The following is a 12,822-nucleotide window of genomic DNA, read 5'->3' on the forward strand; positions in this document are numbered from 1 at the left end:
TTGCTTTGAAATCAGAATCAACCTGGGAACGTTGCAGGGGGAAAAGAAAGTTCCTTGGGGGAGGTGATGGTGCCTGAGCCCGCGGGGCTGCCCGAGGCTGGGGCTCCTCTAGCGTATAGAATGCAAAGCATTTAATACATTTTATTTTTTTTTCTTCTTTTTTTCTTTTTTTTTTTTTTTTTTGCCATTTGTTTTCCCCCCAGAGCGAGAAAGCAGAAGTGAATGAAAAAAAGTCTAATATTTTTGTTCTTTAACCATGTAACTGCAGATATGAGCCAACATCATGGAATGAAAAAAATAATGTAAAGTAGAGCATTCGTGTGTATCACAAAAATACAATAAAAACTTTTTTTTAACTTTTTTTCCTTTTTTTTTTTTTTTTTTTAAAGTTTCCTGTGAACTCCCTGCCACGCTGGCCTCCTGCCCACTCTGCCCCTGCCCTGGCCAGCTCAGAGGGCTCTGGAGAATCAACGTTTACAACCAGCAAAGGTGTGTGTAACGGGGGGCCCTGCAACCATGGCAAGATTTTTGTTTGGTTTTTTTTTTTTTTTTTTAAACTAAGTACATACATTCTCCTGACTCTCAGATAACTTGGATGGATCATTGTTACCTTTTTTTTTTTTTTTTTTAAACCCTTCCATACAATGGACAAATGCATCAAAGCCTGCATGTAAGAACAGAACCTCTTTTACAGCATGTAATACTGTGTTTTGTTTAAGTCCTTCCTTGCGTAAAATATTGACATAATTCACCGAAGGTATCAAAAATATACCCTGTAGACCAATACAATTTACAATTGCCTTTTCTCACCATTCAGAAAACAATGCACTTAAAGCAACCAGCCCCTCCTGGGCAGTGTGAGCCAGCCCGGGGACGGCCCTGCCCGCTCCCATTGCTTCCAGCAAAGGGACCACGAGTTGTTTGTGGGTTTTTTTTAGAGAAACAGCTCTTCACTCCCTCCCTGCCCACTCCTCCCAGCCACCTTCCAAGCATGTCCAGGGCTGATAGGTCTGGTGGCACGGGAATGCCCTCGATGAGCCAGGGAACCGACCTGGGGCCTTCTGTCCCGTTTCACTTGTCAATAGTTTGGGTTCTTTTGTTTTTTTCGTTTTCAATCTTTTCTTTAACCCGCTCAAGGTTTTGCAATTCTGAGGCACATCCCCCATGGCCGGGTCCGGGGCCAACTCTGCAGGAACATCCAGCAGCACCTCACTCTGTGCAGTGTCCGAGCGGTGCCAGGATGGACACACGGCCCTGGGATGGACACACGGCCACTCCTGATGGACACACGGCCCTGGGATGGACACACGGCCACTCCTGATGGACACACGGCCACTCCTGATGGACACACGGCCCTGGGATGGACACATGGCCATTCCTGATGGACACATGGCTGCTCCTGATGGACACACGGCCCTGGGATGGACACATGGCCCTGGGATGGACACACGGCCACTCCTGATGGACACACGGCCACTCCTGATGGACACACGGCCCTGGGATGGACACATGGCCATTCCGGATGGACACATGGCTGCTCCTGATGGACACACGGCCACTCCTGATGGACACATGGCCCTGGGATGGACACATGGCCCTGGGATGGACACACGGCCCCTCTGGATGGACACACGGCCATTCACAGTCTCTCTCCAGCCCAGCACGGCTGCCAAGATCGAAGATGGGTTCCTTGGGTTTTGTCTCGTTAAGGCTTTTTTTTTTTCTCTATATCAGACCGAAGAAGATGCAGAAATTTCCAGATGTTGAGAAAGAAAAAAAAAATAACTCAAAGAAAATGAAAAAAAAAAAACCAAACCAAAAATAATAATAATAATAAAAAAAAAACCATCATCCCCACCAAATTTGCTGGTTGGGAGGGAAGGGAAAAAAAAAATAAGGAAAAGGGAAAAATGAAATAGCTCAGCTCCTGCATCTTCGCTGGTGAGAGCCGGCGGGCCGGGGTGGCCCCGGCGTCCCGCTGGCTCCCTGTGCCCCGGGTTTGGTCGCCGTCTCCCTGCCCCGGCTCCTCTCATTCACTGTCCGAAAGGGTTTCGTACTGGGAGCAGAGCAGGGGCTTGGGCTCCTCGTCCCAGGCGTGGTGCTGGCTGCCGGGGGCGCCCTGCGGCAGGGGCGCGCTGGCCGCGGCCGCCACCACCCCGCTGGGCAGCCGCATGGTCAGCGGGTTGTAGGGGAACGGCGTCGAGCCTGCCGGGGAGGAGCGGACACTCAGCACCGGGGTGGCCCTGCCCCTGTCGCCCTGTCCCCATTTCCCCTTGTCTCCCTGTCCTCTTGTTCCCTTCTCCCCCCGTCCCCTTGTTCCCACATCCCCCTGTCCCCTCGTTCCCTTCTCCCCCTGTTCCCATGTCCCCTTGTCCCCATGTCCCTTAGTCCCCCCGTCCCCTGCAGCCTCCCGCCCCCGCCAGGGTGTCTCTGCCCGTCCCCCCCAGCCCCACCTGCGGAGGAGGGTCTGTCCTCCCAGACGCGGTTGGTCAGGGGGGTCCTGCGGTTGCAGTCTCCCTCCGAGTGCACGGAGGACACGGAGGGCGGCCGCTCGCCCGAGGGCAGCCCCGGCGCCGGGGACTTGGCCTTGCGGCTGTTGGGTCTGGCAGCGATCTTTGGCTTCCCCCCTCCTCCTGCAAAGAGAGGCACCGCTGTCACCCGGCTCCTGGGACAGCACTGGGGGCTTGGGGCGGGGCTGCGGGTGCCCAGAGCTCCCCCCTTGGGAGCTTGGCAAAAACGGCTGGTGGCAGTGGAAAAGCTCACCCCGGGATGATGGTGATGGGGCAGGGGGATGCAGCGGCTGCAGGAGGGTTCTGTCCCTCCTGGGCTGCTCCACTTTGTGGGTTGGTGCCACCAGGGGCAGGGCAGGCCGTGTGGCTTTGGCTGTTTCCCTGCAGGATCTGCTCCTGAGCTCCGTGTGCCGCCCCACATGCACAGGCAGTGACCCCCCCTCCTCATGGTCTACATGGCCAGGATGGTCTTTCACCCCTCCTTACATCCCTGGGGATGATGTTCAGCAGTTTGTCAAAGGGCCTCTGTGGGGCAGGGGAGCCCAGCTAAAGCAGGGGGAGCTCCCCAAGGGGGGATGATGGCCCTGCATCCCACCCTGCCTGCCCAGCAGCAGCCAGCCTCACCAGCCATGGGAGGAAACAGCTGCAAGAAGCTGCTGGTTTCATGCAGGAGCCAGAAAAGCTTTTCTGCAAAAAGCTTTAGAGTGGCTGGTGTTAGCTGCCCCAGAGAGGTGTGAGCTGACCTGGAGGAAGGTGCAGGTGTGCACCAGGATCTGTCCTGAGCAGGGCCTCTGTCCTGCATTCCCGAGGGTGATCCCTGGCAGTGCTGCCATGCTCTGTGCAGGGCTCTCACATGAGGCACTCTGCCCTCATGTGTGGGGGTAAATGCTTCCCCCATCCATCCCTGGTCCCCTTCCTCCCTCCCTTTCTTAACTGGGGATTTGTGCAACCACCCTCTCATCTCTGCTCAAGTCTCCCCAAAGCTGAGCAGACCCTGCCATGGGGCAGCTGACCCCCAGCTCACCTCTCTTATCATTCCCCAGGCACCACTTTTAGCTCCCTTACAATCTCCCTCTTGCTCCAGGTGCTCCCAGATCCCAGCCCAGGTTGGATTCTGCCCTGAAATCCCCAGAGACTGCAGTAGGGAGGGAAATGTCTGCCCTGAGTCCTCCACTCCAGCCCTTCTCAGCACCTTCCCCTATTTTGGCAGCAGCAATCCCCCTGGGGGTTTACAGACAATTGGGGCTGGCTATTCAAGTTTATGCCTTTGATTTTTTGGGTGGGGGGATTCTCCACCCCCATAAACTTCTCCATTGTGTAAAAAAAAATTTAGGAAAAGGAGATATTAAAACCAACAAATAGGGAAAGGAGCAAGTCAGTGGTTTAGAGAAAGCAACAGCACCTTTGGAGACTATTAAATTAACATCAAACAGGATTAATCAGCAGATCCACAAAGCTCAAAGCTGGGGGAGGGAGGGAAGGGAGGGGAGAAAAGAAAACCAAAATGAACAAAAACGGGGAGGGGAGGAATAAATCCCCCTGTAAATGGGGAGATCAAAAGGCAGAGAATTAATAACACAGAGAGGGTGAAGGTGGAGAGGGCTGCAGACCTGGCAAGGAGCGCACGTCCTCGTTTCGTCCATCAGCAGGAGTTATGGGCATAGCAGCGGGCAGGCTTGCACTGGCATTCAGAGAGTTAAAAGCATTGGCACTGAGAGGTGAGCGCTCTTCCCACTGCTCGTCATATTTACCCATTAGGGCTTTCCTAATTATTGCCTCCAACCCCATGTTGGTACTGGAATTCTCTTGGACCGACTGGCTCCTACAACTGATTAGCCCTGGGAGATACGGGAGAGGGAGGAGAGAGGGGATGGGAGATGGGGGGGAGCCAAATGAGAAGAAAGATGGGGGGGATGGGGAAAGGGGGAGAAAGGAGACAAGGGAGAAGGGAAGAAACAAACAGTCAGCACATTCTCGCAAAGCAACAAACTTTGTCATCTTGTTCTTTAAAGCACTGCGATGCACCCGTCCTCCTCCTCCTCCTCCTCCTCCTCCTCCTCCTCCCGCTCCATCCCGCCCCGGGGCGGGACTCACTCTGCCATCTGGGCTTTGGGAAGGTTCCCCAGGGCCAGGGAATGGGGCAAGGGATTGTCACTGAGCATCTCCAAGGAGCAGGAGCTGTGCTCCCAACCCAGCCTGGGCTTGGTATGGGGGCAGAAGTAAAGTCATTTGGATTTGGGGTCCATAAGCACACACAGCAAAAGTCAGTGTGCCAGGGATTGGGAGGCTGGGGTGGTTTCCCATAAAGGAAATCAGGGAAGAGTAAGGAGAACCCCACAAAAACACTTGATGAGAAAGACAAGCCTGGATTTGGCCCTGGGGTGACAGGATGCAGGCAGCCCCCAGAGCTACACCGGGAGAGGGGAGCATCCTGCTGTCCCTCCTCGTCCTGCTGTCCCTCCTCGTCCTGCTGTCCCTCCTCACACTCCCTGCAAGCCCCTGCCCCCCTCCCCCCCCAGGCTGGGCTCCCTGGGCCCAGGACAGGGTGCAGAGGCGAGGTGTGCCGTGGGTGTGAGTCTCAAGCCATGCAGTTATATTGCAGCACCGCACAGGGACCAGAGGCTCAGCCACCATCATTCCCAGGGTGGCAGCCACAGGGAACAAGCAAAGGGCAAAATATAGACACAAAACTGCCAGGCCCCCCCAGCTGACCCCATCCTGGAGTGCTTGGCCTGGGATTCCTGCCCCTCTGCTTGGAAAGGGACAGATCCCAGGCTCCTGTAAACCTAGTGTGAACATTTGTCTTGCTGTAAAAACAAGCAGGGGCTTTGCTGGTCCCCTCCAGCCAAAACTGACCCTCAAACGTCTGACAGGGTCCCTCAGGTCCTACCCCAGCAGCTGATGCCAGCTCACTTCTTCTCCCAAACTCATTTCCACTGGCAAACAATCCTGTACCACTGGCCCTCCCACAGCACCAACCTCCTGCCCTTGGCTGTGGGAAACCTGCTCTTCTCCTACTTAAATCAACCTGAAGGATTCCTGCTGTAGGAGAGCATTAATCTCCTCAATCAATTAAGTAGCAATTAGTATTCCTCAGTGGGGATTCACTCCACTGGTGAGCCCACCTGGTCAGTGTGACAGTTTCCCACTGTCATTGTCCCTTGGGCTGGTCCTGGGCCTGAGCACTCCTCCAACTCCCAGGGAACACCTCCTCCTGTCCCAGCACCCCTCATCTCCCTTTCAGTCCTCAACGTGGCCACTCTGCCCAGCACAGGGTGCTGCTCTTGCCCCAGTTTGCTTTTGCAACTGGCTCCTGCATCCTGCCCAGCCCACAGTGACACAGACCCCACTGCCCACCCTCACATTCCCCTTTGCCACTGCCCTCCCACCAAGAGCAGGTTGCTCTCTCCAGGGGTGAGGTCCACCTTGCTAAGGTGGTTTAACCCTCTGATGGCATCAGATGGCTCAACCTTCAACCTCTCCTCAAACTCTGCCAGGATTTCCAAGGAATTACACTGCCCTTTCTCCAACCCAACAGCAGGGAGTTGTGCTGTGCCCTGAGGCAGCAACTGTTACACTTGGTCTTAAGGGAAAACAGAACAAAGGAGATGCTTAAATCTACTGAGCCTCCTGCTCTCCACAGCTGTAAGCCCTGTGGGAAATGAGGTACAGGTATGTGGGGAGTTACCTGCTCCAGTAATCGCTGGCATGTTGAAAATCTCTGTCCCAGGCTGTCCCACATCTGCAGAAAAACAAAGAAGCTCTTCAGTACAGACAGCAGCACGTGCAGGTTAGTGGCTGGGAGGATCTGCTGTGGCTGCCATGACAAGACTCCCATCCCTGTCACAGCACTCTCAACAGCAGCCCAGCTCCCCTGGCACAGGGATGGGACTGTGGGTGCTGGCTGGGACCAGGAATAACTCCCAGCACCTTTGGGAGACACACAGTGGGCACCTTCCCCTTCACCAGGCAGGAAAGGGCAAAAAAGCAGAGCCCTGAAAGGCAGGGCAATGTCTTTGTGCTCAGTACTTTCCTCCCTCCTGCCCTTGGGATTACAAGCTCCATGAAGCCAAACCCTCTCTCCTGCCTTTGGGATTTTCAAAGGCTCAGTGCCCCCTATCCATGGAGCAGGATCTGGGCAGCAGAGAGGGCGAGGAGGAGGAGAAATGTTAAATCAATATTTTCCCTCTTAGCCGAGCTGTTTGACTTGGATATTGCTTTCCTTAGAATAACAGAAATTCTCATCAAATAAGAGGCGTATCCAATTTCTATATATTTTTTCTTGATAAGGGAAAGTGTGGAAGGTCAGGGGGTTCAGCCACATGTCCCCAAAGGGGCATAACAATACTGTTGGCTCATGGTAACATCATCCAGGAGACGAGACAGCTCGGTCCCTCTTATCCGATGCAGCTGTTGTAAGATGGATTCAAATTGAATTAGTATTGACTGTATAATGCTGGGCTAAATTAAATTATGATCCTATCTACTCTATTAGCAGTTAATGAATGAATGGGCTGAATTTCTAATCTGAGCCAGCCTGGTTAGTTTTACAGAGCTGCACCAATATTGATGTAGGGCTTAAAGTAAGGCTGGGGGGAGATGCATCTCAAGGAGGAAGGATTCAGCTTGGCTGGCCAGTCATTAAAATATCAATTGCTCTTAAGTGTCCTCCATGCTCAGCTCATTATTTCCTTCCTACTGAGGTTATCTGGTGAGGGTGGGATTGACAGCCTCAGAGCAGAGAGTCTGGGCTGGGAAGTCTCCCATTGCCTCCCCAGACACGCACAGTGACTGCTGGCACCAGAACACAGCACTCCAGGAAACATTTGGACCTTGTACTCCACAGAATCACAGAATATTCTGAGTTGGAAGGGACCCTCAAAGACCATGGAGTCTGTCTCTACAGTGCAGACAGAGCTGTCTGGGAGCTCCCAGCTCTTTAACACATCAGCATCCATTCCCCAGTCTCCTCTGCTTCAAGTGTCCTCAAGGCTTTTCCTCCCCTGGTTTCCTGCATTTGCCCCCCCACAGGTTCTTACTGTACTCCGTCTCGTTTTTGTTGGTCGTGCTGAGCTTCTTGATGATCTCCTGCTTCTTGGACTTCACCATGGCAGAGTTGCTTTCAGTCAGCTTGCTGAAGAAAGCAGGACGCTGAGTGTTGTTTCCTGGGGACTTGGACCCCATCCTGCAGAGCAAAGCACCACTGGAAACCTCTGCAACGTCCACTGCACAAAATCCTACCTAAAGATCATCTTCCCTCAGTGTAACTGCTGAGGATCAGGCTGGGAGCTCCTGGAATCCTCAGCATCTCCTGCCACTCTTCATATCCCAACCATAAATGCAGCCCATGGTATTGAACAAATACATCCCCCTGGGATGGGACAGAGCTTTGGGCAGCAAGGAAAGCAGCCCAGCCCAGGCCACGTGTGGGGACATGCCCATGCCCAGCTGCCCCAGGCCATACCTCTGCTCCATGGGCTCTCCCTCTCGGAACAGGACGGGGTACGGGGCGCTCTTGGCGTGCTCGGCTTCCCCCGCGCCGTCCGGTGGAGACACGGGCTCGATGCAGCTCTCGGGGCCCCCTGGTGCTGCCTTGCCCTGCTCCGGGGACCTGCACAGCAAGGGGACAGCCACGGGTTCAGTGGGACAGCCATGGGTTCAGTGGGGCAGCCACGGGTTCAATGTGACAGCCACGGGTTCAGTGGGACAGCCACAGGTTCAGTGGGGCAGCCATGGGTTCAGTGTGACAGCCATGGGGTCACTGTGCCAGCCCCTGTCCCTGGCTTGGGAGGGGACAAGGATTCTTGCTGCTTTTCAGCATGGTTTGGGCAGAGAGAGCTGGGCTGAGCCAGGTTTAGCTGAGCCAGGTTCAGCTGAGCCACCCCAAACTGCAGCCCAGGAGGGATTTGCTGGTGGCAGGGACATGGATCCCTGTGCAGGGCTGTGACATTTTTCTTTTGGAGACACTCTCTATTGTGAACACAGCAGAAGGAGAAGTGCCACCTGTCACCCTCCTTGCCAGGAGCTGGGTGGCTCAGGAGGGGACTGGAGCTGGGGCAGCTGGCAGAGGATCACTGCTGGCCTCTGATGCCTGGGACAGGCTCCAGTCTGTGAGGAATTCCTCACAGTGAGTTCTGGGAATTCACATCTTTGTTCTTTCTGTGGTTTCTCTTTTTTCCCGTTTTTTTCATCACTGGGTGGTCAGAGCTGGGCTCTTTTCCTTCATGTCTTAAAGGCAACTCTGGGCAAAACAATCCCATTTACTGACAAGGCACCACTGATTCCTGGATACATCTGGGTGGGTGTTTGGGTGGGAAGACAGACCCATTTTTTAATCCCATACAACAGCAACCAGGCCTGCCTTGTAGCAGCAAGGGGATTTGAAAGTGACTTTAAAACAAATACAGGTGGTGCCTGAAATGAACAATTGCAGTTGTCAGGGCACCTGTGTCTATTAAACTTGTGATTCACTGTGAAGGAGGAAGATAAAATTAACTTTGAACCAATGGAAAACGTGTTGCTTCAGGTTTTTCAGAATCATCTGTGGTCAGGAACAGTGACAGGACAAGAGACAACAGGCACAAACGAAACACATGAAATTCCATCCCAACACAAGAAAACCCCTTCTTCCTGTAAGAGTGCTGAAATGTTGGGAACAGCTTGGTGCTGTCTCCAACAGTGGAGACACTCTGAAACCAACCAGCCACGACCCAGGAAAACCTGCTCAAGAGGTCAAGACTGGGCTGGATGATCTCAGGAGATCCCTTCCCACCTAAACTATTCTGTGACACTGGCCAGATTGGGAAGGGAATTATGCATGGACTCTGAGGGGGTCTAAAGAGCATCTCCAGGACACGGATGGCAAGAGGGAAAAGATGAGACAGATGAAGGAGCTGGGCTGTGCCAGGAGGGAACCCCACAGCACCAAGCCTGGCAGAGCAATGCCAATCTCCTTCTATGTTGAATATTCTACTCTTTCACTAACCAATCTAGTACAAGATACAAATTCTCTAACATTTACATACAACCTATAGGAATTGCTACATTACCATGTTTTACTATTTTTTTATCTCTAAACCTTGTCTTGGACCCTTCCTGTCATGCCAGGAGAGGGTCTCTGCTGCTCTTTGGTATGTTTATCATAACAAAGGGAGAAGACCTTCAGGCATCCACACTGCTGCTCTCAGTCACTCAGTCAAAAACTGCTTTCACCTCAATCTCACTTAACTTTCCATATTCCCAAACTCTTTTGTTAGGCAATCATATTTCTAAGGTTTTCCTGATTCAAGCTGGGTTGTGCCAGGAGGGAATCCCCACATCACTGAGCCTGGCACAGCGATGCCAACCTCCAGCCTGCCCCGTGCCACCCCAGGGCTCAGGGGGGCTCAGGGTGGGCTCAGGGGGATTCAGGGCTCAGGGCTGGCTCAGGGCTGGCTCAGTCAGGCTCAGGCAGGCTCAGGCCAGGTTCAGTCAGGCTCAGGCCGGGCTCAGGGCTAGCTCAGGCAGGCTCAGGCCTGGCTCATGCCGAGCTCAGGCGGGCTCAGGCCAGGTTCAGGGCTGGCTCAGGGCAGGCTCAGGCTGGGCTCAGGGCCGGCTCAGTCAGGCTTAGGCCGGGCTCAGGGCTGGCTCAGGCCAGGCTCAGGGTGGGCTCAGGGCTGGGCTCAGGGTGGGCTCATGCCGAGCTCAGTCAGGCTCAGGCCGGGCTCAGGGGGGCTCAGGGCGGGCTCAGGGTGGGCTCAGGGCTGGCTCAGTCAGGCTGAGGCCGGGCTCAGGGCTGGCTCAGGGCAGGCTCAGGGGGACTCAGGGCTGGCTCAGTCAGGCTCAGGGTGGGCTCAGGGCTGGGCTCAGGGTGGGCTCAGGGCTGGCTCAGTCAGGCTCAGGCTGGCTCAGGCGGGCTCAGTCAGGCTCAGGCTGGCTCAGGCGGGCTCAGGCCGGGTTCAGGGCGGGCTCAGGGCTGGGCTCAGGGTGGGCTCAGGGCCGGCTCAGTCAGGCTCAGTCAGGCTCAGGGCTCACCGCTTGCCGCCCTCGCCGTGCGGGGACACGCGCGAGGCCGCCGGGTGCTCGGGCTGCTGCAGGAAGGCGTCGGCGGGCGCGCGGCGCAGGTCCAGCACCGGGCACGCCGCGCCGGGGAACGAGTACACCGGAGCCTGCAGGTGCGAGTTGAGCTGCTGCGGGTGGTGCCGCGTGTAGTCCTGCGTGATCACCTCCTGCACCAGGAAACACGGCAATGTGGCTGCTTCCCACCTCTGCAGCAGGGGAAGGGGGTGATATGTCCCTGCAGATGGAAATTCTGCCTCTTGGGGACACAAATATCTGGGCTGCACGCTCGTGATGCCCTCTGTTCTCCAGCCCCCAGCTAGAGGAGCTGAGGTCTCCAGCATCACTCCCAGCCCATCCCCACCAGATGTTTCCCTGAGCCCCTCCCTCCCCCCTGGAGCCCCAGCAGGAAGGGGAATGAGGTGAGGTAATTACACTGATGTGCTGGGCCAGCGTGACCACGCGCTGGTTCATGCCCTTGATGCTCTGGCTGGACTGCAGGGGCTGGCACTGGGGGTGCTGCAGGTGGGCGCCTTCGGGAGCCTTCAGCGAGCCTGGGGGCACCAAGGACAGAGCAGCAATCAGATGACATCTGTGTCCCTTCCTTCAAAGGCCATCCCAGCTCTGGAGCTCAGCCAGCCTGGGCTGTCCTGTGCCAGCCCCTGCTCTCACCTTGCTGCTTCTGCCTCGGGTCGTGCTCCCCGTGGCCCTTGTCTGAGTCCTGCAGCAGCTTGGCCCCTTTCTCGTGGGACAGGCTGGGCGAGCTCACGGGACTCACGGCTTCCATCCGCTCAGGGCTGTAGCCTCCATGAAAGCCTGAGGAAATCAGAGGGAGTTAAAAACAGGAGCTCACTCAGCTTCTCCCCAGCACTGTTCCACCATTCCTTCTGGGTGGAGTTGTACGTTCAGCAAAGTGGAAGAAGAAAGAGATGAGGGAAGGCCTGGCAGGTCACACTGCAGGGCCACCTCTGATGTCCAGCTGTGGTGATGGCTGCTGTGAAGAGGTGATGTCTCATTCCTGCAGAACTGGACACTCAGCAGCTCTCAGTGACAGCATCACACCCAGAGACCAAATCCAACCCCTGCAGGCTCCCAGTTTGTTTCCCCATTTTCTCCATCCACTGAACTCCCCCCCATGCCCACACACAGTGGAGGTCTCCAAGTGCATTATAAAACAAAGCCCCAAGCCCAGCATTGCCAGGACCAGAGAGTTGAAAACTGGATGTGAGACCCTGGAGGCCCCAGATGCCTCTCCAGAGACAGTAGACTCACAAACTACAGGGGCAAAATTGGACCATTCTCTGCTTTTGAACACCTTGCACAGACTCATAGAACCATTTAGGCTGGAAAGGCCTCTAAGCTCATTGAGTTCAACCACCAGCCTACCACTGAAAAGTCCAGCAAGTCCACACAAGCCTCTGCACAGACTGAAAGTGCATCAAAGCAGGTAGAGCTGCAGTGAGGGACAACAATCACCTTTCAGCAGAGAGGGGAAACTGAGGCATGGATGGGTTATGCGTCTGCAGAGGAGAGGAAGAGGATGGAGGGGCCCTGGAGGAGGCAAATGCTGCCTCACTCCAGCCAAGCACATTTGGCAACACAGCCTCTGCCTCCACAGACCTTTACCCTCCTAATGCTCTATTCCTAGAGATTGCCCTCAGCAGGCAAAAGTGGCAGGGGACCCACAGCACTGCTGGAGGGTTCCTCCCTGCACCTGAGGCACAGGGAGGGGGGGACTCCATGGAGAACCTCCCTGCACCAGGGATGGGGATGCAGCACCCCCCATTACCCCATGCACACCAGCACTGAAGGGACCACACTTTGGATTCACCCAAATTTAAGTGTCCTGCTCTGGAAAGGTCCCCAACCAACAGTCAGGACCTGAGGAACAGCACCTTCTTTCTGTAAGCTCTGTGGCAAGACCAGAGCTGCCCCTTTCTACAGCACAACACTCAGCTGGATCAAGTACAGGTGGCAGGGAAAAAGTGGGGAAAGCTGAGCCAGAGTGCACCACAGGCAGAGGCACATCCACAGTGCTGGAACATCCTGCTAGAAGGTGCCAGGACTAGACATGATTGAGGGGTGGGGTGGGATGCAGCTCTTCTCCCCAGCCCTGCTGCCATATCCTCTCCATCCTTGGATTACAGGAAGGGGAAGGGACAGAAACTCCCAGTACTCATGGCCAAAGCAGCTGCTGCAACTTGAAGATGGGGTCCCACCAAATCCCCACAGGCTGCTTGTTGCTTTTGAAGGTTGCTCCCATCAAGAATGACCC

At 55.1% G+C, this 12,822-nt stretch overlaps 1 protein-coding gene across 16 annotated transcripts in view; it reads right to left on the reverse strand.

Annotated features, from left to right (window-relative positions):
* Positions 1-905: 905 nt before the first annotated feature.
* NCOR2 (nuclear receptor corepressor 2) overlaps positions 906-12,822 on the reverse strand; it is a 222,085-nt gene continuing 210,168 nt past the window's right edge. For 11 of the 16 annotated variants that reach the window (XM_079322088.1, XM_079322087.1, XM_079322101.1 and 8 more), the window contains exons 39-47: positions 11,220-11,363; positions 10,983-11,101; positions 10,524-10,717; positions 7,975-8,121; positions 7,550-7,695; positions 6,199-6,252; positions 4,121-4,348; positions 2,454-2,633; positions 906-2,205 (exon numbers count right to left, since the gene is read on the reverse strand). In XM_079322088.1, the coding sequence (XP_079178214.1) occupies positions 2,030-2,205; positions 2,454-2,633; positions 4,121-4,348; positions 6,199-6,252; positions 7,550-7,695; positions 7,975-8,121; positions 10,524-10,717; positions 10,983-11,101; positions 11,220-11,363 (1,388 nt within the window). In that variant the 3' untranslated portion in view covers positions 906-2,029. The remainder of the gene's footprint in view (positions 2,206-2,453; positions 2,634-4,120; positions 4,349-6,198; positions 6,253-7,549; positions 7,696-7,974; positions 8,122-10,523; positions 10,718-10,982; positions 11,102-11,219; positions 11,364-12,822) is intronic. The other 5 variants (XM_079322093.1, XM_079322089.1, XM_079322092.1 and 2 more) reach the window with 3 other exon arrangements.

The sequence above is a fragment of the Erithacus rubecula genome (genome assembly GCF_903797595.1).
Source record: "Erithacus rubecula genome assembly, chromosome: 19".
In the NCBI taxonomy this organism is placed as follows: domain Eukaryota; kingdom Metazoa; phylum Chordata; class Aves; order Passeriformes; family Muscicapidae; genus Erithacus; species Erithacus rubecula.